Raw genomic sequence first — 27487 nt, forward strand, 5'->3', positions numbered from 1 at the left:
TCCGCTCTTGGGTGGGCTGGGGGCAGCCTGGCAGCTGCTTCCTTTTGTAGCAGCCAAACACATGCACACACTTCCTCTCACTCCAAAGGGAACCCAGCCGCTGTGCAAACAGGGAACTTTAGTATAAATAAGAGGTCATGGGGGACAAGGAGGGCCCTGGGGGCTTCCATAATTTAACACTCTTCAAAAGCACAGACAAGAGCAAGGGGTGGGCTGGGCTAGGGGGAAGGAGATGGGTGGAACCCCCACCCTGCCCTCTCAACCCAGGGGCACTGCAGAGCTGGGGCTCCTTGTGGGTGGGGAGGTTCTCCCCAGGAATGACCAGTCACATGCTGGGGACAGGGATGTGGGTTAACACTGATGTTTCAATGGAAGGGGTCATTGTACTTGGCAGTGGGTGCAGACGAGATTGAGGCCCCACGGGAGGCTACATCCCCCATATGTGGGCGGGCCAGTCTGGGGACCCCCAATATTTGTGCAGGGCGGGGGACCGGAGCAGTCCTTTCATCATGGTTAGTCTTGTTAATACGTTGATCCGAGAGGTCAGTGGGGAGGGTTATGGCTAGGAGGTGGGGGGCATGGGGTGGGGGACCCCCGACATCCACGGCTTCACACCACTGTGCCACTTGGGGAGTTGCCTGGTTGGGAGGAGATGCCCTGGGGAGGATGAGAGGGAGACAGGAGAGGTTAGAAACCAACTGGACTTCACTTGTCCCCAAGGAGCCAGCCAGGAGTCCTCAAGGCTGCTGCCACCCTGGCCCAGCCCCTCAGTCCAGCCAGACCTGAGGCTGTCGCCCTAGGCTGAGGAACACACAGCTCAGCTAGCTGCCCTGTCACGGCAGTCGGCCCTTTGATAAAATCATTCAAGTCCTCAGGTAATCCTGGGCAGATGATGGGACTGGGGTAGGATGGAGGGGGGACACTGGGGTCCCCTTCTGACTTAAACCCCTAGAGATGCTGGAGGGGAAAGAACCCAGGGACAGTCCTACCTCTACCACTGACTTGCTGGGTGACCTGGGCCAACTTCCTTCCCCTGCCTGGGCCTCGGTCTCCTCGTCTGTGAACTAGGGAGATAGAGGGGTCTCTTTCAGGACTCAGTCAAGATTCCCCAAACCCCACCACCCTGCCTCTGAGACTGCTCTTGGGTTCATGGGACACAGAACCCTAACTTCTGAAACCAAAGACCCAAGGAGTTACAACCCTCAGATCTGGGACCCCAGGTACTGTGCCAGAACCCTACAGAGACAAGACATGGCAACCAGCTCCAAACTCACACGGCCACCCTGGGGGTGCGGGTGTCCACCCCCAGACCATCTGAAAAGCACTCTGCCCTAAGAAGTGATGATAGTCAGGGAAGGGTGGTGACTTGCCTGGGTCACACAGGGAGCAAAACTGCAGGCCTAGGCCCTGGTCTGCCAGCCAGCCCATGCAGTCTGCAGTGGGTCACATGCTCACAGTCCAGACCCAGGCCACAGTCAGATCCCTGGCTCAATCTTGCCCCTGGAGTATCGGCCAAAGTACTTTAAAAGCTCAGCATTTAAAATGCAGATTTTCCATAGAAACAGTGTCTACTTCAAGAGACAAACACTAAGACTGGGGCATGCTGAGCCCATTGCCTGTCCTTCCAGTGGATGGCCACAGGCCCTGCCACCACCTCTCTTTCTCTCATACCTGGCCTACTCTGCTGTCTGAAGCCAAGGGATCTAGAAGCTGTCCCTAGGCCTCAGAGGTCCTGTTCTGAGACACTTAACATCTCCGTGCTTGCCCTTATCCCCTGTGGCCAGAGGCTGTGCCAGGGACAAAACCCTCTGCCCACAGCAGCCTCCTCCCAGAGCCTCCTCCTGCGGGGCGGGCGACTCACCGCCTTGCCCGGCCGGGCCCAGGTGCAGATGAGGCCCTCCTGGCAGGCAGTGATGATGCAGTCCTCCAGGAACAGCAGCACGGTCAGCCGCTCCTGGGCGATCTTCTTACACACAAGGGGCTCCAGCAGAGGCACCTCATGGATGCGGGGGCACAGTGCAGTGCCCAGCACTTTGGCAGGGTCCAGGCGACTGCGGGGGGCAGGGCCACTGGGCTTGTCACCACCGCCACTGCCTCCACCGCCACCCCTGCTGATGTTGCCCAGGCTGTGGTAGCGCTTGTGTTCCTTCTCGGACCCCCGGTCCCGACGCTCCTGCAGCGTGAGCGTGGCAAAGCGGCCGATGCTGAATGGAGTGCCCGGCTCTGCCGCTGTGCCTGGGCCGCTGGCCTTGCCCCCACCCGCCGGGTGCGGGAGGCTGTTGGATCGAGACAGGGAGCGGGGCAGGGGGCCTGGGCCTGGCTCACTACCCCGAGAGCTGCCAGTGGCGGGCGGCGTAGCTCCAGGTGTGCCAGGGAGCGTGCGGGTGCGGGCCAGGGGTGGGTGTGGGGAAAGCACATCTTCAGTGAGGTCCCACAGGCAGAACTGTGTGTCCTGGCCCGCCGAACCAAAGCGGTAGGTGATGGAGCCAGCCTTGGGCAGTGGGGAGAGCGGGACTCCCCCAGTGGAGCTGGTGCCGGTGGCCGCAGGCTCCTCTTCCTCTTCACCACTACGATCCCCATCAGCGCTGGCTGCCGCCGTCTCCTCTGCTCGTGTGGTGTAGGGGTCAAAGGCCACAGCATTGACCCAGGACTTGTGACCATGGCCCCGAGCCACCACTCGGCCCTCAGTGAAGGACCACACGGTGACCAGGTCATCTTCACCTCCTGTCACCACATATCGGCCATCAGGACTCCAGCACACACACAACAGGCCCCCAAAGTAGCTCTTCATGAGCCCCCGCAGGAGCATGGAGTCGAAGTGGAAGACACGCAGGCAGCCATCCTGGCTGACACAGGCCAGGTGTCGGCCATCAGGGGAGAAGGCGAACTCGTTGAGGGGCCCCTCGCCGACTGCCCACTTGGCCAGGGGGTTGCGGGGTGCCTTGCTCTTGGCAGCATAGACAGCAAAGCCCTCACCCTGCTTCAGCAGGCTGTACTGGGGAGGGGCTGAGGCGCAAGGATGGCTGACATTGTATAGGTACAGGTGGCCACTGGCGTGAGACGCCAAGAACAGGCTTTCAGATTCAGGGAGCCATTTCAGATATGTCACCTTGGTCTTGTCAATCAGCCGCTGCAAGGGGAGATAGGCTGGGGTTGGGAGAAGGCTATTAACCCCTAGCCTCCCTGTCCCCAACCCAGACCCCTCAAGGCCTTGGGACATAATTCAGCTCACACAGCAGCTGTGGTGCCAGGTTCAGCAGCTCCCAGGCTGAGGGAGACGGACACCAGATCAGGGGAAGGCTGGGGAATAAAGTCTACCTTTGAGGTGGCCACAGGGAGTTCTATGGAGCCTTAACAACCCGTCTTTGGCAAGGGGACAGTCCTGCCCACCAGAGAACTGTCCTCTTGCCTAACCCTTTCCCCCATCTGCACTATGTCAAGCTTAAAGCAAGAAACTTCACAGAAATGAAGGGATCTGGTCTGTCTGGCTCAGGCTCTGGACCTGGCCTGTGAGCAGCTCACACAGGGATGCCTTGAATACACTTCCTAGACCAATGAATGACAGCCCCTCCTGCCAGCTGCTCAGAACTTTCCAGGCATCTTTGCTCCTCTCTCCTCATAGCTCATATCCAATCCTTGCCCCACAATTCCTGTGGGTTTACCCTTCAAAGGACACCTAGAACCTGACCTCTCCCTCCCACCCCACTCTAGCCATGCTGCCAGCTGCCGCCAACCCCACAGAGCCTCCTCCAGGCCTCCAGTGCCTAGCTCTTCTCTACAGTCACCAGAGAGACAGTGTTAAATACAAGCCAGCACCTGGCCCTGCCCTGCCTGGGACACGTTGCAACCTCTCTCATCTGGGGTTCCAGAGAGGATCAAGTACTAAAGCCTTGAGGCAGCCACTGTGTATGATGGACAAACTTCTCCCCAGCGGCCCAAGTTGCCTCTCGTCCTGGGAGAGTGAAGAAAACCCTTTTCTGTTCTTGGTTTGGACCAACCAAGCTTGTTAAAGGCTTCCGTCCACAGGCTTCCATCTCAAGCGGAAAAGGCAGACTCCTCCGACTTTCCACGACCCCCTCCCCCACCCAGGTTATTATCTACCTGCCTCTCTCCCCTAATCACAGTTCTGGCCACAGGGTCTTTGGCTGTCCTGCTTCAGGGAATCTGTCCTGGTCATTGCCTCTACTTGAATGTCCTTCCCTGGGCATTTTTCTGGCCTCCTTCAGGTCTTCATTTCAATGTCACCTCCTTAGTACCCTCTTTAAGCTTGCCAGCACCCCTCCTGCCCTCCCTGTGGTGCATTCTCCACGGGTCTTACCACCTGCCGACACACTGGACGCTGAGCTCATGCCAAGTGCCTGCTTCCCCAGCCTGACTGAAGGCTCAGCGGGAGCAGGCCCGTCTGTCTGTCTGTTCACTGAGATGTACTTGGAACGATGCCTGGCACAGGATAGATGCTCAATAACTATTTTGTGAATGGATGAGCTAATGAATTTTTAATCCATTCACTCTTTCACTCGCTTCCTTCAGCCATTCATTCTGAGAATATTTATGGAACACCTTCTCTGAGAAAGAGATACAGGACGAGAGCCATTCCTGCGTGCAGATAAGGTCACTTGCTGGCATTTCCTCTTGAGCCAAGTTGGCCCAGGCGCCAATCTCCATTTTAATTTTACAACAGTCTTCTGAGTTAGGGATGAGAAACAATTTTACAGAGGAGGAAAACTGAGACCTGAACAAACACCTTCCTGAAGTCACAGTGAGTAAATGATGCAGAAAGGGAATTGAATACAAAGCCCAGACATCAAAAAAGTACCAACCAGTAGCTGGCCTCAGTCCTCTAATCTGCAAAATGGGCGCCATAATTTCTTACCCTTCTGTTGATGAAAATTCTAGGAGTAAAGTGTTCAGTACAGCGCTAACATGACAGGAGGCCCTGGCATAAAGAGAGAGCATCCCTTTCTTCACCTCCTCCCCACCTGCCCCTCAGGCCTACAATGCTCTCAGGAAGTTGCCTATAGCAAACAGCATGTGAGTGGGAGGGAAAAAGGAGCATGTTTGGGGTCTGCGATCACCTCCTCGTTGAATAGCTTGCTGGTGTCCTTCTTGATGAGATCCAGGTACTGCACCTGGCCGGCTGAGAAGCCCACCAGCAGGGAGATGGTCTCTGTGGCAGCAGTGAACTGGTTGAAGTCATGGCAGGTGGGCTGGGTGCCCTTATAGATCCGCTTGTCAATGGGCTTGTTGAGGTCAATGGACTTGAGCAGTGGGAGAAAAGCAGTTAATGGTTTACACCACTGAGAGGAAGGAAGAGGGTGCTGAGGTTAGGGGAAACCACCAAGAGGAAGCAGGGTTAAATCCCTGAGGGAAGTGGGCAGGTGGGTGGGGAGGGAGGGAGCAACCACAGACAGGAAGGGGACCAAAATATATCTATCAGATTGGGGGTGGGGTGGAGACTAGAAAGATACTTCCAAAGATCACAGTGCCATTCCAAAGTTGGACCCTCCCACCCTGAATTTAGGGACATTCTTGCTCACAGTCATCAGAGTTCAGGTCCCCATGGTCACTGAATTTCGGTTCTTTTCCAGTCTTCCCAGCCCCCATAACCTCAGCAACTCCCTTGGGGCTTAGCACAATATTCCAAGACCCCAAAACCTCAGGGTCACCCAACTTCCAAGGACTTTAAAACCGAACATCCCAGGATTCCCTTCAAAGTGCACAGTTCAGGAACCCATCAGCTCTCACGTTCCCTCACATTTTAGATACATTCATTTACTTCTGGGCTTTCAAGATCTCCATCTCTCAAGAGAGCTCCCATCCTCTGGGAGCTACATCACTTTAGAGATGCTCATGACCCCTGAGGATTTCCCATATCAGGGCCTCCCATCACCTCAAATCTCCCATCAGCTTAGATTCTCAATTCCTCCAGGCCCCAATTTTCCTAGGATTTCATTCACCTATTACCTCTAAGATCTCTATCACTTCCAGAATCCCCCTCCTGGGCTCCCCATGTCTCAAGAACCCCCTCCAACACCTCAGACTGCCAAGATTTATGAGTTGCCCATTTCATCTGCTCCTGATGGCCCCAGGATTCACCATCACCTGCTACCCAGGAGAGGGACCCCATATCATTTCAAATGTCGCCCCACCCGCGTCCAGAACACACCACCCCCAAATCGCCACGCTGGAGGATTCCCCTGTCACCTTTCAGAATCCTCCATTACCTCCAAGAATCCTGTCCCCTGTGATGTCCATCGCATCTAGGATCCCTTTCTCAGGGTCCCTCGCCAATCTGAGGACTCTTTCACTTCTCAGGGAACCCCCGTCTTCTCAGCACCCAGGCCCCCACGATGAGGGTGACTCACCCGTTGGCTCCCGCGGCGACAGCACCCGGGGTAGAAATAAAGCTCACGGCCCAAGTTGAAGCAGACGCGGTCTCCTCCTGCTCCCAGTCCCGCGGGCGTGGCGGGAGGCTCCCCAGCCCCGGCGCCGTCGGGCTCCCCGAGGCGCACGAGGCTGAGGCGTACGGCTGGCAGCGCGGGCCCGGGCCCAGGGCCTGCGGGCGGAGGGGATGCTGCCGGGCCCGCGACGCCGGGGCCGGAGGCGGAGGCAGGGCCGGGCGGGGGCTGCGGCGGCTGGGGCGGCGCCGGGGTCTGGGCGGAAGCCGGACCCGACCTGCGAGCGGCGCCGTCGCCGGGGAGCAGCTTGTAGAAGCCCTCGCGGGTACGGAACTGCGACTTGATCTCCGCGCAGTCCCCCATGGCGGCACCCGGGCCCGAGCCACCCTCCGCGCCGCCCGCCGCCATCTTGGGCGCCCCCCGGGCCCCGCCGCTGCCGGACCGCCGCCCGCCGCCGGGCCCCCTGCCGGAAGCCGGGGCCCGCGCCGGAAGAGGTGGGGTCGTCGCCCTGGCTACGCCTCTTCGATTGGCACCCGGGTCCGGGGGCGGGAAGAGCCGGGGCCGTCGCTCGGGTAACGGTTCTAGGGCTGTGGGCGGGGCTAAAAGATGGGCGCGGCCTCCTTGTCGGCGTCGGACTAGTGGTTGGCTGCAAGGGCGGGGCCCTCAGGGGAAGAGGGCGTGGCCATCTGGAAAGCTCCAGTCCCCAACAACAGCGCCCTGGGAATCGTTTGCCTAGCAACGAAGAGACCCTCGAAAGCAAGCTTCTTCAGATCTCATCCTTCCCATGACGTCACAGTTGACCGCAGGTGATCCTTGTGTCTTCTTAGAGCTACAACAGTACACCCTACTGACCTCCAGAGTTTCTACTGACGATTTAAAGTCCCTGACTGACCACAGGCATCTTCACCACTTCTGTCCACCCTTGAGGGTTCCCCAAATCCCGGCAGACCCCAGCGTATCCACAAAACCCTAAGGATTCCATCTGATCCTAACCTCAGACATCCTCCATATTTTTCACTAATCTCCAATATATCTCCATGTCTTCACTGTCTTCCATAACCACACTCCTCCACGACCCACCACTGCTTCTAAAATTTTGATTCCTGCAATGCCACTCGTGTCCCAATGAGCCACCAGTAATCCAAAGTCTCCCCTCATTTCTTCTGAAGCCACCCCTGCTCTAACATAGATATTCCTAAATCCATGTACTCAGTGACTTCCCAGATTTTTTCCAAAATGCCCCAGAGGTATTTCACACTCAACAAGCCCTATGGTGAACTTGGCATCTTACTCCAAATCCTGCACCTCTCCAATTCCTCATCTTAGGGTCACCTGGGCCACAGACAGGGTGTCTTCCTAGATTTGTACCATTTCTTTTCACTCCCTCCCACTTCCAGTCAGGCTTTCTACTGCCCGAATTCCTCTTTCCCAGTTCCTTCCTCTCTACAGACCTGGTCCAAACTCCTCTTCAGCTTCCTGAGACCCCCCACCACCTGCATCAACCTTGTTTCTGGTCTCCCAGTCTTATGTGTCACCCTTGCTAACCCTCCACCTGGCATGTAGAAGGATTGTTGTAAAGCACAAATATGATCAGGACCTTTTCTTGCTGGAGAACCACCTGCGGTCCCTAGTGCTCTTAGGGTAAAGTTAAGCCCCCTGTGATCTGGCCCCTGCCAACTTCTTTCTAACCTTACCTCTCACCACTATCCCTTCACACTAAGTCCCATCTAAATTGAGCTTTGAGAAACTACCTCATTACGTTACATTGTACTCTCTTGTTCTTGGGGTTTCGCTCATGCCATTTCCTGTGCGGGGAATGCCCTTCCCCATTCTTGATTCTTTGTGAGCTCAGGACCTCTGTCAGTCCTCTGATTCCCATGATCTGAGTTCCCACTCTCTGGGAGTCAGTCTGTCTTCTATATAGTGTGTGAGCCCAGGAAGGCAAGGCTGGAGCTACGTGGTCACCTCTGTGCCCGGAGCACAGGACTGGGCCGAAAGGAGTCCTGTTAAATGGTTGGATACCTGAGTGGATAAACGCAGAAGACGGAGAGTCTCTCTCCCAGGTAATGTCAGTGCCCCCAGCAGAGCCCCACAGCCCTGGCTTGGCATCCAGTCAACAAATGTCTTGAACAGATGAATGAATGACTGGCCCTGTTGTGGGGAAATTTTATTTCGAGATGCTTCCTTCCTGCCCTGCAGGGGCAGGAAGCAAATCAATAGTGAAAATACAGCTCATACCTAACTATATATAAAAGAAAGCTGCTGTCCACCTGCTTGGGGAAAAGGGCTCAGTCCTCCAGATCCTCGTCCTCGTCTTCCTCCTCGTCTTCCTCCTCCTCCTCTGCAGCCGCCAGGGCCTGCTCCTGGGCAGCCTTGAGGGCCTGCTCCTCCTCCACCGTGGGGTCACTCATCTCTGTGATCTCTGGGCCGCTGGGATACTCCTGCTGAATGGGGGCTGGCAGGGCTGGGTTGAAGTTGTCGGGGCTGTACTTGTGACCCCAGCCAATGTAGATGTTCTCAAACTTTCTAGAGAGCAGCAAGATACCATGAAATTCTCTTTAACAGGGAGACCAAGCATGGGGACAGGTGAAACATGCCCACCGGGGTTCTCTGTCCCTTTGTTCATCCAACAACTATTTTCTGAGCACCTATTATGCAGAGGCCCAGGGACAGAGTGACGCTGGTGGACAGCGCTTGCAGTTCTGGAGCACTTGAAACATGGCAATTGGGAATGGAGAACTGAGTTTTAAATTTTATTTAATTATCAAATTTGCCTTGTGATTTCCCCTTTGACCCATTTGCGATTAAGGAGTGTGTTGATTCCTTGTGGAACATTTGTGAATTTCTCCAGTTTCCTTCTGTTACTGATTTCTAATTTCATTCCACGGTGGTCAGGGAACATACTTTATATGATTTCAATCCTTTTACATCAAATAAGATTTGTTTTATGACTCAGTACACGATCTGTGCCAGAATATGTTCTATGACTGCCTGAGAAGAAGGTATATTCTGCTGTTGATGGGTGAAATGGACTTTATTTAATTTTAGCACGTTTCAATTTAAATAATAAAACTGATACTCAGTTCCATTATTAGAAAACTTCTTAGTATACCTGGAACAACTTGGGCACAAGGACCTCCTCTTTCTTTTCTTTTCTTTCTTCTTTTTTTTTTTTTTTTTTTTCTTTTTTTGGTACAGGGGATTGAACTCAGGAGCGCTCAACCACTGAGCCACATCCCCGGCCCTATTTTGTATTTTATTTAGAGACAGGGTCTCACGAGTTGCTTAGGGCCTCGCTTTTGCTGAGGCTGGCTTTGGCCTCCTGATGCTCTTGTCTCAGCACCTGACAGGACCTCCTCTTCAACTGTGAATGTTGCGAAGTCTGAATACAGACTGGCAAGTCTTTCTGATCAAAATTTAGCCTCCAGATTGAGACATGCTGTATATACAGACTCCGAAGACTTAGTGTGAAACAAAGAATGTAAAGTAGCTCATTAATGATTTTTACATGATTGATAACACCATGTAATTATTTTAAACAGATTTTTTTAGTTGTTGATGGACCTTTATTTTATTTATTTTCTTGCAATGCTGAGGATCCAACCCAGTGCCTCACGCTCCAGGCAAGTGCTCTACCACTGAGCCCCAGCCCCAGGCCTCACCATGTAACTATAACATTTTAGATAGTCAGGATAAATATGTTATTAACATTAATTTTTTCTGATTATTTTACTAGAAAATTTAAAATTACACGTGACTCATGTTATTTATGTTGGACATAAACACAATGGTCTAGGTGCCGGGACACAGCAGTAAATAAATAGACAAAGCCGCCCTGCTGCCAGTGTTCTGGTGGGGGGCTGAATGAGTGAGAAGGGACGCCTGGACCAATTCTGCCTCTCCAGAGAAGGAAAGAGGAGCACGCAGAACAAGGGGAGGGGACGAAGGGACAGGGAGAGACAGACAGGGAGGGAAGCAGAGAGAACTAGAGGGAGAAAGAGAAGCAGACGGAGACACAGGGTTCCGGGTCTGGAGGGGCAGTTTATTTTGACCTTATTTTCATGGCTTTGCAATTCTCAAGAGTATTTTTGACAATTCTCCAGGGCTCTCTGAGAGCCTTGCTTGGAGCCCCCTAGTCGCCGCCCGCCCTGGCTCACGGCTTTGACCGTCTGGCCTCACTAGGGAGCTTGTTAGAAATGCTGAATCTCAGGCTCCCTCCCAGACACACAGAACCAGAATTTGCATCTTAGCCAGGTCCTGGGTGGGTCCTCCACTCACAGGGCAGGACGCTCTGGGTCCGTGTGGATTTTGCCTGGCTCTCCCTGATCCCTCTTTCTTCTCCTGCAGAGTTCAGAGTGAAGCATGTTTCCCTTCCCTGGTCCCCTGGTCCTTCCTCCATGCTTTAGAAGAATGGCAGTTTGGCACTGTCAGGGGGCCTGCACTCTCCTGGTGGCACTTAAAGACTTTGTCACAGAGTATTTGGCGAGAGGGGAGGAAGGAGTGTTGTACAAGTAATGCCTGTGTTTCCTCACTCTGCTCTGGGGATGGCATCTGTGTCTCTTTTCAACAAAGGGCCTAGGGTCCAACACACAGCTGGCAAATAGTGAAATTCAAGTTTTTGTGCTTTTTGGTAGTGGGGATTGAACCCAGTGCACTTTACAACAGAGCTATATCCCTGGCCCTTTCTTTATTATTTTCTTTTAAACTTGAGACAGGGTCTTGCTACGTTGCTGAGGTCTTCCTAAGCTGCTGAGGCTGGCCTCTGACTTGTGATCCTCCTGCCTCAGCCTCCTGAGTCGCTGGGATGAGAGGCCTGCCTTGCCAGGCTGGCTTGACTCTTATAAAGGAAAAAATAAAAAGTGGCTGGATAGTGGCTGGAGACTGGGTGGCTGGATGGGAGGGTGGGTTAATTGGTGGCTGGATGGGTAATGAGGATGGATGAGCAAGTGGAACTGGGACTTGGGAACTTTGCTTTCAGAGGGCTGTTGGCAAATTAGGGCGTGGTCAGAAGAAGCCTCCTGGCGAAAAGCAAATGTGCCTCTTCCAAGTTTCTGGAGAAGGAAAACATAATACCCAAGAATGTGGTGAAGAGCTGGGTGCAGTGATGCAAGCCTGAAATCCCGGTGATTCTGGGGGACTAAGGCAGGAGCTCGGCAAGTTCGAGGCCAGCCTCCACAACTTAGCAAGGCCCCATCCCTCCCTCCCCAAAATTAAAATTAAACTGTAGCCCAGAGGTAAATTGCTCTGGGTTCAATCTCCAATACCAAAAGAAAAAATAAAGAAATATGTGGTTAAAATATCAAGTTACATGAACTCCCACCGGGCTGAACACAGGGTTGCAGCCCAGGTTCACATTTAGAGGGAAAAGGGAAATCTATGAAAATTGTCCTGCCCTCTGGTGGACAGCGCTGGTAGCGCTGCGGCAGGCAGACACACACACTCACTCACTCACACACACACACACACACACACACACACACACCAACTGAGCAGAGGGCTGGGAAGAGCTGGGACGGAGCTAAGGAACTTGAGTGTGTGGCTGGGGTGGGAGGAGGCAGAGGTGACTTCAGTTTGCCCATCTTTTGAGAACAACTGGCGGGGGATCCTGGTGGGACAGAATTCTGCCCCATAGAGAGAAGATCCTTAACTGGAAGACCCAGGGGACCTAGAGGAGGAGTTGGCTGCCCCAGAGATGAGACTTCCTGTCAGAGATCCAGCTTTATATCCCACAAGTGCTGTGTGGTCCTAGGCCAGTCCCTTCCCTTCTCTGATCCTCCATTCTTTCCTCCAAGGGGTTTGTACTTTTCATCTGGAATTTGTTTTGTTTAGAGTAGAGTCTCTGTTGCCCAGGCTGGCCTTGAACTCTTGGGCTCAAGTGATCCTCCTGCCTCAGCCTCTGGAAAGCTGGAACTATGGGCTCATGCCACTGACTGGGCCTGAGATTCCTTATTTTAGCTACACGGGAACCCCTGGGAGCTGAGGAGGGTCAGCCCTGGCGACTCCTAAGGGGCTCTCCCAGGCTCTGCCCGCCCCCGTCAGCTGCCCAGGCTCTGAGGAAGTCCTAAGGGGTCTCCACTGAGAGGGACAGGGAGAAGACCTACTTGCCACTGGCGTAGGTGTAGGCCCCTGGCCAGAGGTTGGAGCGCACCACGGCCACCGAGTACTGTGGGCAGAGGCTGCAGGACAGGCGGGTGGTCCAGGGTGACAGGTGCATGATTTCTGCAGTGAAGAAGTGGAGAGTGGCGGTGAGGTCAGGGGTCCTGGGTCCTGCACCGCCTTGGGGACAGGAGGTGGGGGGAGCAGGACGGGAACAAAGCTGCAGGGCTGGAGGGGCTCGGGGAACTGCCACGGGAGCACAGGCCTGTCTGGCCTCGGTGACTGCACGCAGGGCATGGGGACACCTGGTGAGAGTGTCTGCAGTGCACGCTGCAGTGCCTGGCCCCAGCTGGCCCCAGCGCTTCTCCTAGATCTGCCATCAGCATGGAGCCGGCTGCGGAGGGGAGGGCACAGGCTCCAGGCTCATGGAATCCAGGTTCACATCCAGGCTCTGTCCCCTCACCCTCTCCCAGCCTCGACTTCCTCTTTCCTTTAGGTGCCTCAACCTCAAGAAATCGCTGTCACCTGGCACAGTGGGGCACGCCTGTAATCCCAGCCGCTGAGGCAGGAGGATCACGAGTTCCAAGCCAGCCTCAGCAACTTAGCGAGACCCTGTCTCAAATTGGAAAATAAAAAGGGCTGGGGATGTGGCTCAGTGGTTGAGCGGCCCTGGGTTCAATCCCTGATACAAAAAACAAACAAACAAACAAACCCGAAATCCCTGTCCACTTGTCCAAAGTCTAGCCCGGGTCTTGCCTCCTCTGCAGGAGGCTCCCTAAGCATATCTCCCTCTCCCAAGTCCACGCAGGACTCAAAGGAGCATGTCCTGAGCTGAGGGCCATTGCAGGTGCCAGGTGTGACGGGGCCCACGGGGAGGCAGAGTATGACGCCCATTTTACAGATGAGCGTGCTGAGGCCTGGAGAGATGGTCACACTGATGGCCCCGGGCAGTCTGCCTGCCCAGCCCTCCCCCAGGCTCCCGGTGGAACCCCTACCTGCATCCTCGGAGAGCGGCGTCAGCAGTGGGGGCCCGACCTCCTGCTCCACCTCCTCCATCCCCTCATCTGCCTTCTCTTCCTCCTCCCCCAGCTCTTCCTCCTCCTCTGATTTCTGCAAAGGGTTCACCCAGGTACAGCGGCCCTAAGGGTGGAGGAAAGGTCAGGTGACATCGCCAGTGGCAGAGGCCAGCCTGCACCAGGGGAGGAGGTGAAGGGCCAGGCAGGACACTGGAGCACTGGCCCTGTCCTCAGAGACCCAGGAATAGGCAGGAAGACGGGCTTAGTCACCAGGCAAGGGGCCGAGAGATGATCCTGGCGAGGTGGCGCCTCCTGCCCCCATATTCATTCTTTCACCAGAGATTGAACCCAGGGACAATTAATTAATTACTGAACCACATTCCCATCCCTTTTTATTCTTTATTTTGACACAGGCCTTACTAAGTTGCTTAGGGTAGCCTTGGACTTGTGATCCTCCTGCCTCAGCCTCCCTGGTCTCTGGGATTACAGGTCATTGATCACATATTTAATGAGCACCTGCTACATCCAGACCCTGCTCTGGGTGCTGGGGACGCATCCTTGAGCAAAGATGACTCAAAATTTCTGCTCTCAAGTGGCTGATACTTGGCAGCCCGTGTCCTCTCTCTGCTGGTCTGTGGAATGGAGGTGTTAGGGGAACTGTCACTGGATTGCTGTTGGGTTCCACAGACAAGAGCCAAAGAATGCTGCTGCTTCCACTTCCATCTCCTGCTCTTCCCCTTCTTCTTCTTTCTTCTTTCTTCTTCTTGTGTGTGTGGGGGAGGGAATGGAGTTGGAATCCAAACTGCTATACCACTGAGCTCCATTCCCAGCCCTTTTTTCTTTTGAGATAGGGTCTGGCAAAATTGCTGAGGCTAGCCTCCCACATTCGATCCTCCTGCCTCAACCTCCCAAGTTCCTGGGATGGTTGGCGTGAGTCTCCCACCTGACTTGCTGAATGCCTCTTGAATGAATGAACCCAAGTGCACGACAGAGAGCAGATTCCTGTCTCATCACCGTGGAATGGGAATGATGATAGTTGTATTGATCTGGAAAGGACTTATTTGACCAGGTATGGTGGTGCTCACCTGTAATCCCAGAGACTCCGGAAGCTGAGGCAGGAGAATTGCAAGTTTAAGGCCAGCCTCAGCAACTTAGCAAGACCTTGTCTCTGAATAAAAATAAAAAAGGCTACAGATGGAGTTCAGTGGTAGAGCAGTCCTGGGTTCCATCCCCCATACAAAAAAGAAAAAAAAAAAAAAAGGAGGGGAGTTATTTAGATTCAATAAAACATAAAGTCAATAATTGTTTAATTAATTAAAAGTTTCTAGCACCCAGCAGGTGCTTCCTTGAATGAATAAATGTATGAATATAAAGTTGGGACACACCAGGCATGCAATAAATGTAGGTTCATGACCTGCTGTTCACGACTTTAAAATCTGAAAAGCTCAGAATGCCAAAAATGTTTGGAGGCTGGGCTGTGGTTCATGCTAGAACACTTACCTAGCAGACCTGACGCGCTGGGATTGATTCCCAGCACCACAAAGAAGAAAAAACCAAAACTTTTTCATAAGCCATTTGGTAGACTAGGAGCCGGGTACTCGCCTATAATCCCAGCAATTGGGGAGGATGAGGAAAAGGATTGCAAGTTGAAGGCCAGCCTCAGAAACTTAGGGAGTCCCTGTCACCATTAAAAGAGGTGGGAGGGCTGTAGCTCAGTGGCAGAGTACTTGCCTAGCATGTGTGATGCACTGGGTCCCATCCTGAGCACCACATAAAAGTACATGAATAAAATAAAGGTATTGTGTCTATCTACAGCCAAAAAAATTTAAAAAGAAAGAAAGAAAGAAAAGAAACAGTTGGGGATGTAGCTTAGTGATAGAGGGAGCCTGATTACTAGTACAAAAAAATGTGTGTGTGTGTGTGTGTGTTGGCAGCAATTTGAGCTGATGAGAGGTTACTCTAATTTGCTGCAGAAATATTGATGCGTTCAATTATGGGCTGGGGAGGGTCCCCCTTCCCCTTGCCTGATGTATTATATATGGTACATGCAATGAGCAATCTTTTTAAAATCTGAAAAAATTCTGATCTCCAAAACGCATCTGGTGTCAAGGCCTTCCAATGGGCATTATCAACCAATGCCTGTTGAATAAAGGAAGGAGGGGATGGGAAGGAGGATGGATGGATGCGTGGCTGGGTGTATGGGTGGCTGGATGGGTGGGTGGCTGGGTGGCTGGGTATGTGGGTGGATGGATGGGTGGATGGGTATGTGGGTGGATGGATGGATGGGGAATGGATGGGGGAGTGGGTGAATATTATTGAACACACGACCAGCAAGGTAACAGCTCGATCCTATGGCGGATCACATCTGAGCTACCCAGCTCTGCACTGGGCGCAGGAGTGGAGCCCAAGGTCCTCACCTGCGGCAGGATGTGCTGCATGTGGTGCACCCAGTTGGCCATGGAGTCCACCATCTCGAGCACGGGAATGCCCTCAAAGTCCGGGTTCTCCTCGAATGAGTCGCGGCCCGCGCCGCCCTCCTCCTCCTCATCGCCCTCCTCCTCGCCGAACTGGTAGAAGCCGAGCGGGCTGATGTGCGTGGCGGCCGAGATGCGCGCGATCTGGGCGCGCAGGTAATTGGCCTCGTTGCCGGGGAAGGGCGGGTAGCTGATGACCGGCGCGTCCAGGTGGCCGGTGAAGAACTTCTTGATCTTGCGGGCGTGCACGATCTGCGCGGGCGTGACGTGCGGCAGCCGCGTCCACGGCCGACCCGGCTCGTTGCACACAAAATACAGGTACTTGTTGGCGCCAGTGCGGCTCTCCTCCTTGGGGATGACCGGCGGCGGCTTCCACGTGGGCTTGGGGACGACGTCCACCGCCTTCTCCTCGTCCTCCTCTCCCTCCTCCTCGCCGTGTGCCTCCACCACCTCGCCAGCCTCCATCAGCTCCTCCACCTCCTCCTCCTCCGCCTCCTCCTCGCCCTCCCGGAATTCCACCTCGGCCACCAGGTAGCTGCGCTTGAGCCCCAGGATCTTGCCCCAGAAGCGGCACGTGTGGATGGGCTGCTGCTCCACCAGCTGCTTCAGGGCCAGGAAGATGCGGAAGCTCTCCACCGAGCTCAGGCCCACACCCGCCTGCTCGAAGTAGAAAGCCGTCTCCATGATGTTGGGCACCGCCGTCTCAACCTGCGGAGGGCGGAGGGAAGAGGCTGAAGCTCTGCTCCCTAGCCTGCCTGACTCTAGAGTCAAGAAACGGAAACACTGCGTAACTGAACTGCCCGTGATACCAGTTTTGGCCAGTGAATTCAGGGATGTCCTTGGGGAGAGTGTCCCTTGATGGAAAAGTAAAGCACACTAGAAGAAAATCATTTGCCCTTCCTTATCCTTCCACCTTTTTTCCTGCCTGGAATGAGGATGTGAAAGCTGGAGCCAACGCAGCTATTTGGGGACTGTGAGGAAACACATGTGAGACAAAATCCTATACCTTCATAGTGATGGAGCTGAAAGGTGGACACTGTTTGATCTGACTTACCTGCTCCCCTTCTTGCACTAGGGAGCAAAGAAGAAACTTTTAATCATGGTATCTGTTACTAGTACCGAATGCACCCCTAACCGTTCTCCAAGTCAAGGGCAAATGAAAGTCAAGGCAGGTCTTGAACTGAGGAATGGGTGAGGCCAGAGGATGGTAGTGAGAAGTCCTGCACTCACTGCCTCCTGCTCTGCCATCGCCTTGGATTGGGGAGGACTCAGAAAGGGAGGGAGAAGAGGATCCAGCAGAATCCAGAGAGATTCAGGCCCAGAATTCAGGGGAAGGAGTGAGGCGTACATCTGGGGTGTGACCTCTGCAGGCCATACACCAGGGCATGGGCCTTTCTCTGGGAAATCTCTGCCACGCCCACATCCCTGTCCCTGGGGCTTTTCATTCAGTCAGTCCAGGAATCTTTATTAAAAGACGCAGAAGGTGCCAGTCCCAGGACACTGAGATATATCAGAGAACAAAATAGATGAGATGGGAGCCAGGTGTGGAGGCCATGCCTATAATCTTAGCAACTGGGGAGGCTGAGGCCGGAGGATCACAAGTTTGAGGCCACCCTCAGCAACTTAGTGAAGTCCTGTCTCAAAAAGTAAAAAAAGCTGGGGTTGGAGTTCAGTAGTAGAGCCCCTCTCCTTTCAATTCTCAGTATAGTTAAAAAAAAATATGTGATTCCACCAGCACTCAATTCAGTCCTAGAATAATAAAGTGTTTCAGGGTTGTTCTAGAATGATATATTTACCTGCTCCTGTTCCTTAGCACACTGAAGACTGCCCGCCCCTCTCCCTTTGGGACTGGGGATTGAACCCAGGGGTGCTTGACCACTGCTCGCCGGCCCTGGCCCATTTATTTTGAGACATGGCCTCTCTTGTTGCTGAGGTTGGCTTCGATCCTCTTGCCTCAGCCTCCCGAGTGGCTGAGATTTCAGGCATGCACCATGGCACCTGACATGCCTCTTGATTTCCAGGTACTGAAATATCATTCAGAGAGTAATAGAACTTATAAAAAGATGGTGAGATAGTGTGGCAGGGTGCAGTGGCAAAGTACCACACCAGGTGGTGGCTTAAACAACCAAAGGTCTTGCAGTTCTGGAGGTGGGAAGTCCTAGAGAGATCTAGATGCTGATGATGGCGGTTGTCCCTGGGGCTGCAGGGAGAGCCTGGCCCTGCTCCCCTGCCTTCTCTGGGTTGCTGGCCACCTTCTGCCTTCTGGGTGCAGCTGTGCCCATCAATCGTACCCTGGTCTCCACCTGTGTATTCACAGGGCTTCTCCCCGTCTGTGTCCCACTTAGCACTTTCTGAGTTATTGGGTGATGGGTAGAGACTTCAAGACATGAATCTGGGGGACACAAGCTACCCACAGTCCTGTTAGTGTGATGCTGAGTAATGATGGTCCCGTTTGACGTGGAAGGTGCAAGCATGCTAAGGCCTTCCCTGAAGGGACATATTGCACTCCAAACTTTTTTAAAAGTTCAGTTTTGAGGGCCTGGGCTTGGCTCAGTGGGAGAGCCCAGCTTAGCCTGCCCAAGGCCCTGGGTTCGTCCTCAGCACCACAACACAAGAACAAAGCAAAACAGAAGAAAAAACTCAATTTGGAGCACGGGGTTGAAATGGACGATGGAACCCCTCTTCCTCCCGGGTCTGCCGGCTGACACTGCTGCTCACAGGTGCTCACAGGTCTCTCCCTCACTAAGCCCGCGCAGCCCCGCGCCCTGACAGCAGGGGCCTGGCCACTTCCCCTGACCCGTGGAAACAGCTCCAGGCGGGATGTGCGTCTTGCTCAGGCAGAAGCTATGAGAGCCCACGTGCAGCCAGGAAGCTGTGTCACAGCAGACCCTCCGTAGCCAGCTCCGCAGGGACCAACGGCTCAGCCCTTCCGCAGCCTGGTGGGCAGGCTGCGCCAGCCACAAACGCAGCCCGTGGCTCTCGCTGCTGGGCCCTGACTCACACTCCAGGAGGACGATTCTTTTTAAAGTGATTCTGGCATTTTCCCTCAATCTGAAACGAAGCAAAAGCAGCTTCACCAGCCCATGCTGCCATCAGAAACTCAGGCGCCAGAGTCAAAACCGGACCGTGACTTGCCATCCTGCGGCTGGGAGGGAAGTTTAGGGAGTAGATGTGGCCAATTCTTCTGGGTGCATGCCTGGCCCATCAACCCACTTCCATCCCTTTCCTGGGAAGCCCATGCACGGGGTCCCCCAAATGGCAGGTCAGGCTCTGCTCTGTGGCTGGACAGCTCGGATGGCGCCCATTGCCCAGAAATCATTTTCTGGGGTGGCTGGGTTTGGACCCAGCTGTTCTGACCCCTGGGGCCACTTTCGTAGCTCTCATTCTAAGGTGCCCCTCAACTTCCTGTGGCCTGGACTTTCTTCCTCTTTCTCCCTTCCAGTTACCATACACAGGAAAATCCCATCTAGGATCTGGGAGAAAAGATTTCCTAGTGGCAACTGGGTGGAATTTTTAAAAAAATAACTTTATTTATTTATTTTATATGTGGTGCTGAGGATGGAACCCAGGGTCTCCCACATGCTAGGCAAGCACTCTACCACTGAGCCACAGCCTCAGCCCCTGGGTGACATTCTTAAGAAGTTAGTGTGAGACTGGCCTGGCGGGGTGGGGGGCCCCAGAGGTGCTAAGCACTGCCATATGGAAGGACAGGTTGGTCTAAAGAGAAAGCAGAGGAGGCGGAAGAGAGGCCTAGAGGCGAGTGTGACTCACTGGGATCCCTGATTCCAAGTTGTGCCTGAGGCCTAGCCCCATCCCTGCCCCTTCTCCACCATCTGCCCACCTTGACTGCCAATGAGATGCAAGCGGAAACTTTCTGGGAAACTTTTGCCCCTCCGATTTTTTAAAAAAGGAGGGAGACATACAAACAAGCAAAAGCTCCCTCCTTCTCTGGGACACTGCTGTGGATGTCTGGGGCAGTGGCAGCCGTTTTGCAAACAGGAAATGGCAGGCTCAAGAACTAAACTGTGGACCTGATGCAGAAGGCGGGAGGAAAGGGCTGGATTCTTCCTGGTCTCACAGCTTCTGCACCAGCGCTGCCCATTTCCAGACTCACCACCAAAGTGTGGTGATTAAACATTTTTTTCTTGTTTTCAGAGGTGCAGTCAAAGACTTATTTAGGAAAGCAGAGACACATTCAAGGGAGAATGTGGGCCAACTCCAGAGGGACAGACAGCCACAGTGTCTTGCTGAAGGGCTTGGGCTACTTTTTAATGAAGCATTTGTACCAGAGATAATAAGCCTTAGTGACTGCAGTGGACAGAGATGGAGTTTAGGTCAGGCTACTATGACGCTAAAAACTGCTCTCCTTGTTTAAGAACAGGGAGGGAGAAAGGGTGAGGGGAGAGGGGAGAGGGCGGCCCTTCATGTCCCTGCGCTGGGGAGCCACCTTGCCAGACTGTCAGCACCTGGCTGTGATGCGTGAGGCCACCTGTTTATTTCTCCAGAATCATATATTCCTAACTTAAAGTGAGCTCTGTTGTCCAACAAGTACAAGCAAGGTGTTCGCTTTCAGAATGTGATTTTAAAAATACTACAGTTAGTCTAAAATTATAAATGTGAGAGTAGTCAGACACTTTTCAAAACAGAGGTACAGGATGGGAAGATGTGCGCTACCAAATATAGCAACCCCTGCTGCCAAGCAGCTGCCAACAGCGCACAGGAGGAGCCCGGCCCGAAGGCCCAGAGGAAAAGGCTCGGCGCAGGCATTCAACAGACCCGAGTCCCTCCGAGCGAAAACAGGTCTACAGGTAGCATTCCTTTTTCTTTCTTTTTTCCCGTTAGATTCATTTAGGAAAATAGAGACACATTCAAGGGAGAATGTGGGCTATCGCAAGGGAGACGTGGTGTCTTTAAGGGTACAGTAAGAAAGAAATGCACATTCGAGGAAGAGCCCGCCATCTTGAGAGTGGGAAGCTTTTGGGGTAAAGCAAGGGACGCTCAAGGGAGAATGCGGGCCATCTCCCGACGGCGAGACAGCCTACTGGTGGCATTTCGAGAAACTCGAGGGGAAAGAATTAATTATTCTATAAATACTGGTAGGAATTGTGTGTATCTAGCCATTTGGAAGATATAGAAAATGAGAGAATTAAGAGATTCGCTCAGATAAGACAAAAACAAAACGCTTAACGACTGATTTCTTTAAGAATCTCTTCCTCCAACCCTGCACGGCCACAAACGCCCACGATTTTGCCATCGACCGACCCCAAATTGAGAACTCCAGCTCCGAGTTCTGTTCTGTTCTTTTTTGGTCCTGGGAATTGCACCCAGGGGTGCTTTACCACTGAGCCACATCCCCGGCCCTTCTTGTTTTAAAGGTTCTCGCTAATTTGCCGAGGGTCTTGCTAATTGCTAAAACTGGTGTGAATTTGCGATGCAGAGTGGCTGGGACTACAGGCATGCGTCACCTGGAGGGCTCTGCAGTCCCAAGGGGGCGGTTCCCCCAGGACCAGGCATTCTAAGGGGGCGGAGCATCACTCCGCATAGCAGCGCAACGGGGGCGGGCCCTCGGAATGGCGGGCTGAGGGGCGGAGCCTCGCTTCGCGTGGCTTTTGAGGGGGCGGGGCCCTCGGGGGCTTGGGTTAGAAGCGGTGTAGTTCTCACCCAGGGGAGTGGTGGTCTGGAATTTGAACCTGTATTCTCAGGGCAGGGAAAACCTGCCCTTCCCGTGTAGGGCCTGGATTCCCGTGTGCGCTCTGCCTTCCCAGGGTCTCATTCATTTGTCACAGTGCAGTTCCTGCCTTCTCCCACCACCCCGCCCCGCTGTGTGCAGAATCCTAGACTCAGAACCGTACAAGCAGGCACAGACCCACAAGCTGCATTTACATATAGGGCAGAGGTTGCAGCGTGGGCTTTGGAGGTCATGGCCCTGCCTTCCTTGTCCTGTCTTGAACACTTCCTAGTTTAGTGCCCTCTGAGCCTCAGTTTCTTCCTCCATAAAATGAGAATCAAATAGTACCTGCTGTACGGGGTTGTTTCAAAAGAAGACTGCTCCTAGATCCCCTAGCAGGCGATCCCAGAGATGTCAGAATTATCACAGTGTCCTAAACAAAAGTTTGTTGAACTGAAAGAACATTTCACCTCAATTTTAAGCATCATCTAATTCTGGAAACATGGGATCCGGGACTTAAATATTCTGCAGACGGTAGAATGTTCGCAAGTCGCGGGTGGAAGAATTCCTAGCAGGACTCAGTTGACAAACGGTGAAACTAAGGTCAGGGGAAAGGAAGCGACTGATTCAGAGTCCAGAGACAGTGAGTTTCAAAGGAAAACGTCTGCTGGGCACAGTTATTTTCTGGAGAGGGAGGTGAGGGGATAAGGGGTGGTAGGAGAGACCGGTCTCCATCTCCACGTGACAGCCGGGTCAGCGATCTAAACAGCAGAGCTGACCGGCCTTTCCTCTGCTTCCAAGCCTCCCACCGCGGTGGTGGCAGACTAGGGCGCAAGCCCCTTGCCCGGCGATCAAGGCCTTCTGCGGCCCCGCCCCGCACCGCCCCGCACACACTAGACTGGCCTCAGCCAGGACTCAGCACGGGCCGCGCCCTAAACCTGGGTCCCCACTGGTCCCATCTCACGCCTTTCCCCACTGGCTTACTCACCACCTCCTCCTCCATCTCCTGCTCGCCCTCTCCGCCGCCGCTCCGGCTGAACAGCGCCTTCTGCTTCTCTGCGATCTCGTAGGTGGGCTGCATCTCGGGGTCATCCCGCAGCGTGTCCATCTTGGGGTGGAACCACTCCCACTGCGTGGTGCGGTTCAGAGTCTCCAGGATCGACAGGGGGTCCTCGGGTCGCTGGTTCAGGATCTTGGTCAGCAGGTTCACCAGGTGCTCATACCTACCTCCCGTGGAGAGGAGTGGAGGACATAATTTATTCACCTCACTGAGCCCAATGCTGTTTGCCTGGGTCAGCATCTGGCGTCAGGGACACAATAGGGAAGAGAAAAGGTCCCTGCCTTGGTGGAGCTGATGTTCTAATAATGGAGACGCCATTGATCACATAAGTAGAATATATAGTACGCCAGGCATGGGGTGGCAATTTCTTTGTTGTTGAGTTTGTTGTTTTTAGTACTGGGGATTGAACCCAGGGACAGTATACTACTGAGCTACAGCCCCAGCCCTTTTTTATTTTTATTTTGAGACAGGGTCTCATTAAGTTGCTGAGGGTCTGGCTTTAAATGCTCAAACTGATTTTGAACTTATGAGCCTCCGGCCTCAGCCTCCTGAGGTGCTGGGATCACAGGTGTGTGCCAGCACACCTGGCATGGGGTGGTAATTTCTATTGAGACAAATAAAGCAGGGAATGAGGACTGGGATTACCAGGCATGGGAGATGGTTTGCAATTTTAAATAAAAAGGCCAAGGAAGGCCTCACCAGGTGACATTTATGCTGAGATTGGAATGAAGTTAGGGGGTAAATCATGATGATTTTTTCCCCCAGGGGAGACTGGTTTTGGTCAGAGGGAACAATAGGTGGACAGGCTCTGAGACATTATAAGTCTAATATAATCTTTATACCAAAACTCAAGGAAATTTCCATGCTGATCTCATTTAGGAATGTAGATGCTGAAGTTCTAAGCAAAATTCAGTCATGTGCCCAAAGATGATTCCATCAACAATGGTGTTCTAAGACCATGTGACTGAATGACGTTGTAGCTGTCAGTAGTGTGTGTAAGTACACTCTGTGAACAGTAACAACCAATTAACATACAGGTCTCAGACAATAACCCCACCATTAAGCAATATGTGACTGTGTTAGCAAACCCAGCAGTTCCTAAAAAGGATGACATGCCACCATTAAATTGAGCTAATAAGACTGCAAAGCTGGATTGATATTTAAATAATATAATTCATCAGGTTTAAAATGTTACTGTGAAAAGGAGATCATAAGATCATCTCAATAGGTACATAAAAATTCTTCTTAATTAAAAAATCTTGTAAGAAATTAGGAATTTGAAAGGTTTTTTTTTTTTTTCTTTCTCTTGCTCTCTCTCTCCTTCTCTCTCTCTTTTTCAGTGCTGGGGATGGAATTTAGAGCCTCACCCAGACACTCTATTACTGAGCTACATCCTCAGCCCAAGATAGCTTTTTATAATCTTAGGATACAAGTAATCTACAACACACATAAACATAATGGTGAAAAATTAAACGTATTTTCCCCTGAGATTGAGAAAAATAACACCTACTTTATCCATTTCTGTGTAATGCTGTTCTGAAGGTCATAGCCAATGCAATAAGGCATGAAAAGAAAAAGGATTGGAAAGGGTAGCAAACTGTCATGGTTTGCAGATACAACTGGAAATATGCAAAAACCTTGGGATGGGGGTTATGTCTGCATGTTGGAAGAACACAGAGATGATTTTGTGTGACTGGAGTAGAGAGAGGGGAGTTGTGGGATTCCAGAAGGACAGAGTGATGATAGCATTGTAATGGCTTCCATTCTTGTAAGCCAGGCACCATTATGGGCACTTGAGAGAAATGTTGCATTTGCACAACAGCTATGATCCCTACATTCCAGACTAGGAAACTAAGGTTTAGGAAAGTTGAGGTCAGGAGGTCACACAATGGTGGCATGGTCAGCATCTGAAACTCGATCGGTCTGATTTCAAAGCATCAGTTTAAGCTCCTGCTGTGTGGAAACCGATTTGTTAGCAGCCTTGAGTGTGGTGGAGGGAACGGGCCCTCAGTGAAGTTGGGAAGGGTAAGAAGTGAGACTGGCCAGGGATTTTCAGGAAGGAAACTTGAAGCTCCCTAGAGTTGAGATTTGTTGGTGGAACGCTAAGAAGTTAATTTTGACTGGATTCTAGGGTGTGAGGTAAAAGGGGGTAGTGAGTAGAAATAAACTTTGGAGTGGACAGGACCTTGAAGGCTGTAGTGAGGACCCAACCTGAATTTCCTACTGAGGGCAATGGGGACCAGAGAAGGTTCTGAGCACAGGATGGGTGGAATCGACTTTTTGCTTCAGCAAGACCCATTAGTTCATCAACCTCATTTCCTCCTAATCTTTCTTTTCCTCCCTTAGTTCCAGAAACAGCTTCTTGTGTGTTTCTCACACACAGCAAGCTTCCAGGCCTTCGCATTTTCTGTGTCCTATTCATGGACCACTTTCTGTCCCGGTATCTGGAGTGCTCTCCATCCCCTCCTCCAGTCCCCTGATCAACATACAGCCCGTCCCTACACCTTGCCTTTACCATCACCTGACCATCTTTACTGTTTATTGTCCATCTCTCTAGAATGTGAGCTTTATGAGTATCTAATGGAGTCAGAGAGGTGTACTGCTAAGCGCAGGGAAATTCCGTGGATAAGAACCCGGGTCTCAGAAGTCAAATCACTTGTTTTGGAATCCTGGCTCTGCTGCACCCTAACTGAGCAATCTTGGACAATCAACCTAACTTCTCTGGTTCAGTCTCCTCTGTGGAACAGGGACGGCGCTGCGCTAAAGTCAGCTGTGCGCACTAGATATTATTGTGAGGAGTGCTGGAAAGTGTGTGGTCAATGTGCTGGCTACCATCTGCCCCAACTTCTAGTTGTTAATGCGTGGAGGCGTCAGTGGTTTCCAGCGAGGACAACCCTGCTTGACTCTTTAGACCCCAGAGCCGAGGCAGGCCCCTCCCACCCCCGCCCCTGGCTCCTGGCCGCCTCTCACAGGCTGAGGTCGCAATTGATGCTGGTCTGCAGCAAGTAGGCCTTGGCGTTCTGCACCGCCAGCTCCCGAGGCTCGGGCTCGGGCATCTCCGTGCCGAAATTCATGAAGCCCAGCTCCGAGGGTGAGAATTGCAGGGCAGGGTCATCCCTTAGGTAAGGGCCGTGTTCTATGTTTTGCATGAACTGCGGGTCATCTCTCTGGTACATGCTGAACTGGCCCAAGACGTTGGCCCCGGGGTAGGCGGGTGATTCCAGTTGCTGGAAGAAGCCGCCTTGGCCCTGCTGCAGCCGCTGCAGCTGCTGCATTAGGCTGGTGGCTTGTTCGCCCGCCTGGGTCCCACTTTCATCCAGGTAAGTCTGCGTCTGGAACTCCATGGGAAAGCCCGCACTCATGGGCTGGTACTCCATGCCGCCCATTCCGCCTTCCTCCGCCTGGTACATGGGCAAGTTCTCATCCTCGGGCAGGTTGCCCCCCTGTGACCAGCGGAGGTTGATCTGGCTCGCCCGGAAATCCTGACTGAGTCGGCTGCCCCGACTGCCCCGCTGCTGGCCCAGCAGGACCTGCTGCCCCTCGTCGGGGAATGCCGCCTGGGACTGCGAGGGCTCCCGGCTGCGCTGCCGCTCTGAGACCTGGGAGCTCCTCCGGCTCGAGGACTGCTGCTGGGAAGGGGCCTCGGGGTTGGGCGGCGAGTCCCCCATGGTTCGAAAGGCGGCACGGAGGACTAGGAGGAAGCCTTGCAGACAGGAAGGCCAGACCAGTCGCCCGCGGGCACACGCCCCACTGCGCCGCACCGGCGTTGCCGGCCTCCAAGGACCGGAGGGGCGGGCCGTTACCGGGGACGGCACGGGACGCGCGCCGCGAGCGGAGTCTGCGCAGGCGCAACCAGCGCCAGGGGCTTCCTGCCGGCTGCAGGCGCGGACCCACGGGCCACAGGCCCCCACACGGCGGCGGAGAGTGGAAGGCACCGGCGCCCAGACCGTTTCCTTTATTGTTTTTAAGGCAAAGCACCCGCCGGCCCGGCCCGCCCCGCCCCCCACGTCCCGTCAGCTGTTCCCCTTGGTCTCCGGCTCCCCGGCTTCCTCGGCGGCCGGGCTGGGGGTCTTCACGGCGTCTTCCCCGGTAGGGGCGAGGGTCTGAGGGCTCCGCTCCTCCTTTGAGGTCAGCCCGCCCGCTGCTGCCTCCTGGTGGCAGAAAGCAAGGGGCAGCACGTCAAGAGCGCGATCGCACCTCCAAGCCTTGGTCGCCTCCACCCCCAGACTTGGCACACACTTCACCCCAGGGCTTTGATTCTTCCATTGCATCTCGGATCGTCACCCCTACCTTAGGCAAGGGTCCCTCAAGACTAGAGTCCAGGAGTGCGGCCTCGGTCAGCCCGGAGTCGTCATCCATGCTGATGAAGATGGCCGGGGTCTCACACTCGGGCCCCTCCTCCCGGAAATCCATGGCTTCCTCCCCGGGGGCAGGACCAGGTCGGGCTGAGGAAGAGGACGAAGACGCGACGGGGGTTCCCGCTCCTCCGGGCTTCAGCTTTTGTTCCTCTTCCAGCTGCCGCTTTAAGGCCTTCTCCTGGGCCAGCCGCAGGCCGATGAGGTCCTGAGGGGGTCGAGGGGCCGGGGCGGGGGCCAGAGCCAGGGGCTCCAGGTCGTCCTGGAGGTGGGGGGGCACACAGAAGCTCAGGAAGGGTGCCCGCAGAGGATGGGGTAGAGTCAGAGATCACCCTGCTGCGGAAAGCAAGAAGGGTGCACAGGCCAGGAGCTTTTCATCGTGGGCGCAGGGAGCATCGGGCAACTGAGAGGGCCACACCC

At 53.7% G+C, this 27487-nt stretch overlaps 3 protein-coding genes across 7 annotated transcripts in view; all 3 read right to left on the minus strand.

Moving 5' to 3' along the window:
* Positions 1–103: 103 nt before the first annotated feature.
* Positions 104–6963, minus strand: Dmwd (DM1 locus, WD repeat containing). Of its 3 annotated transcripts, none has more exons than XM_047529987.1 (5): positions 6366–6963; positions 5076–5258; positions 1862–3130; positions 990–1064; positions 104–657 (listed from the first exon to the last, which is right to left on the minus strand). In XM_047529987.1, exons 1-5 carry the CDS (start codon positions 6804–6806, stop codon positions 610–612), a joined length of 2016 nt encoding a protein of 671 aa, XP_047385943.1. In that variant the 5' UTR covers positions 6807–6963; the 3' UTR covers positions 104–609. The 3 variants fall into 3 exon arrangements, with proteins under 3 accessions (XP_047385943.1, XP_047385946.1, XP_047385945.1); XM_047529990.1 differs by lacking the exon at positions 6366–6963 and adding an exon at positions 6225–6275 and having other exon boundaries at positions 5076–5297; XM_047529989.1 differs by lacking the exon at positions 990–1064.
* A 1723-nt stretch (positions 6964–8686) lies between these two features.
* Rsph6a (radial spoke head 6 homolog A) lies at positions 8687–26380 on the minus strand. Its single transcript, XM_047529876.1, has 6 exons — positions 25683–26380; positions 22641–22875; positions 15928–16692; positions 13490–13634; positions 12500–12617; positions 8687–8924 (listed from the first exon to the last, which is right to left on the minus strand). Exons 1-6 carry the CDS (start codon positions 26378–26380, stop codon positions 8687–8689), a joined length of 2199 nt encoding a protein of 732 aa, XP_047385832.1.
* Positions 26381–26657: 277 nt separating this feature from the next.
* Sympk (symplekin scaffold protein) overlaps positions 26658–27487 on the minus strand; it is a 33895-nt gene continuing 33065 nt past the window's right edge. For all 3 annotated transcript variants that reach the window (XM_047528705.1, XM_047528704.1, XM_047528703.1), the window contains 2 exons: positions 27003–27329; positions 26658–26863 (listed from right to left, as the gene is read on the minus strand). In XM_047528705.1, coding sequence (XP_047384661.1) covers positions 26726–26863; positions 27003–27329 — 465 coding nt within the window. In that variant the 3' untranslated portion in view covers positions 26658–26725. The remainder of the gene's footprint in view (positions 26864–27002; positions 27330–27487) is intronic.

This window comes from Sciurus carolinensis, chromosome 16, assembly GCF_902686445.1.
Source record: "Sciurus carolinensis chromosome 16, mSciCar1.2, whole genome shotgun sequence".
Taxonomy (NCBI): Eukaryota; Metazoa; Chordata; class Mammalia; order Rodentia; family Sciuridae; genus Sciurus; species Sciurus carolinensis.

Excerpts from the sequence above, each read along its gene's own strand:
- Dmwd (XM_047529987.1), bottom strand. The coding sequence starts at position 6,806 with ATGGCGGCGGGCGGCGCGGAGGGTGGCTCGGGCCCGGGTGCCGCCATG. Across the intron at positions 1,065-1,861 it reads GGGCCCGGCCGGGCAAGGCG|TTCACAGACGAGGAGACCGA; the intron begins GTGAGTCGCCCG and ends CTATCTCCCTAG. Across the intron at positions 658-989 it reads CCAGCAAGTCAGTGGTAGAG|GGCATCTCCTCCCAACCAGG; the intron begins GTAGGACTGTCC and ends CATCCTCCCCAG.
- Rsph6a (XM_047529876.1), bottom strand. The coding sequence starts at position 26,380 with ATGGGGGACTCGCCGCCCAACCCCGAGGCCCCTTCCCAGCAGCAGTCC. Across the intron at positions 16,693-22,640 it reads AGGAGATGGAGGAGGAGGTG|GTTGAGACGGCGGTGCCCAA; the intron begins GTGAGTAAGCCA and ends CGCCCTCCGCAG. Across the intron at positions 8,925-12,499 it reads TACACCTACGCCAGTGGCAA|AAAGTTTGAGAACATCTACA; the intron begins GTAGGTCTTCTC and ends GCTGCTCTCTAG.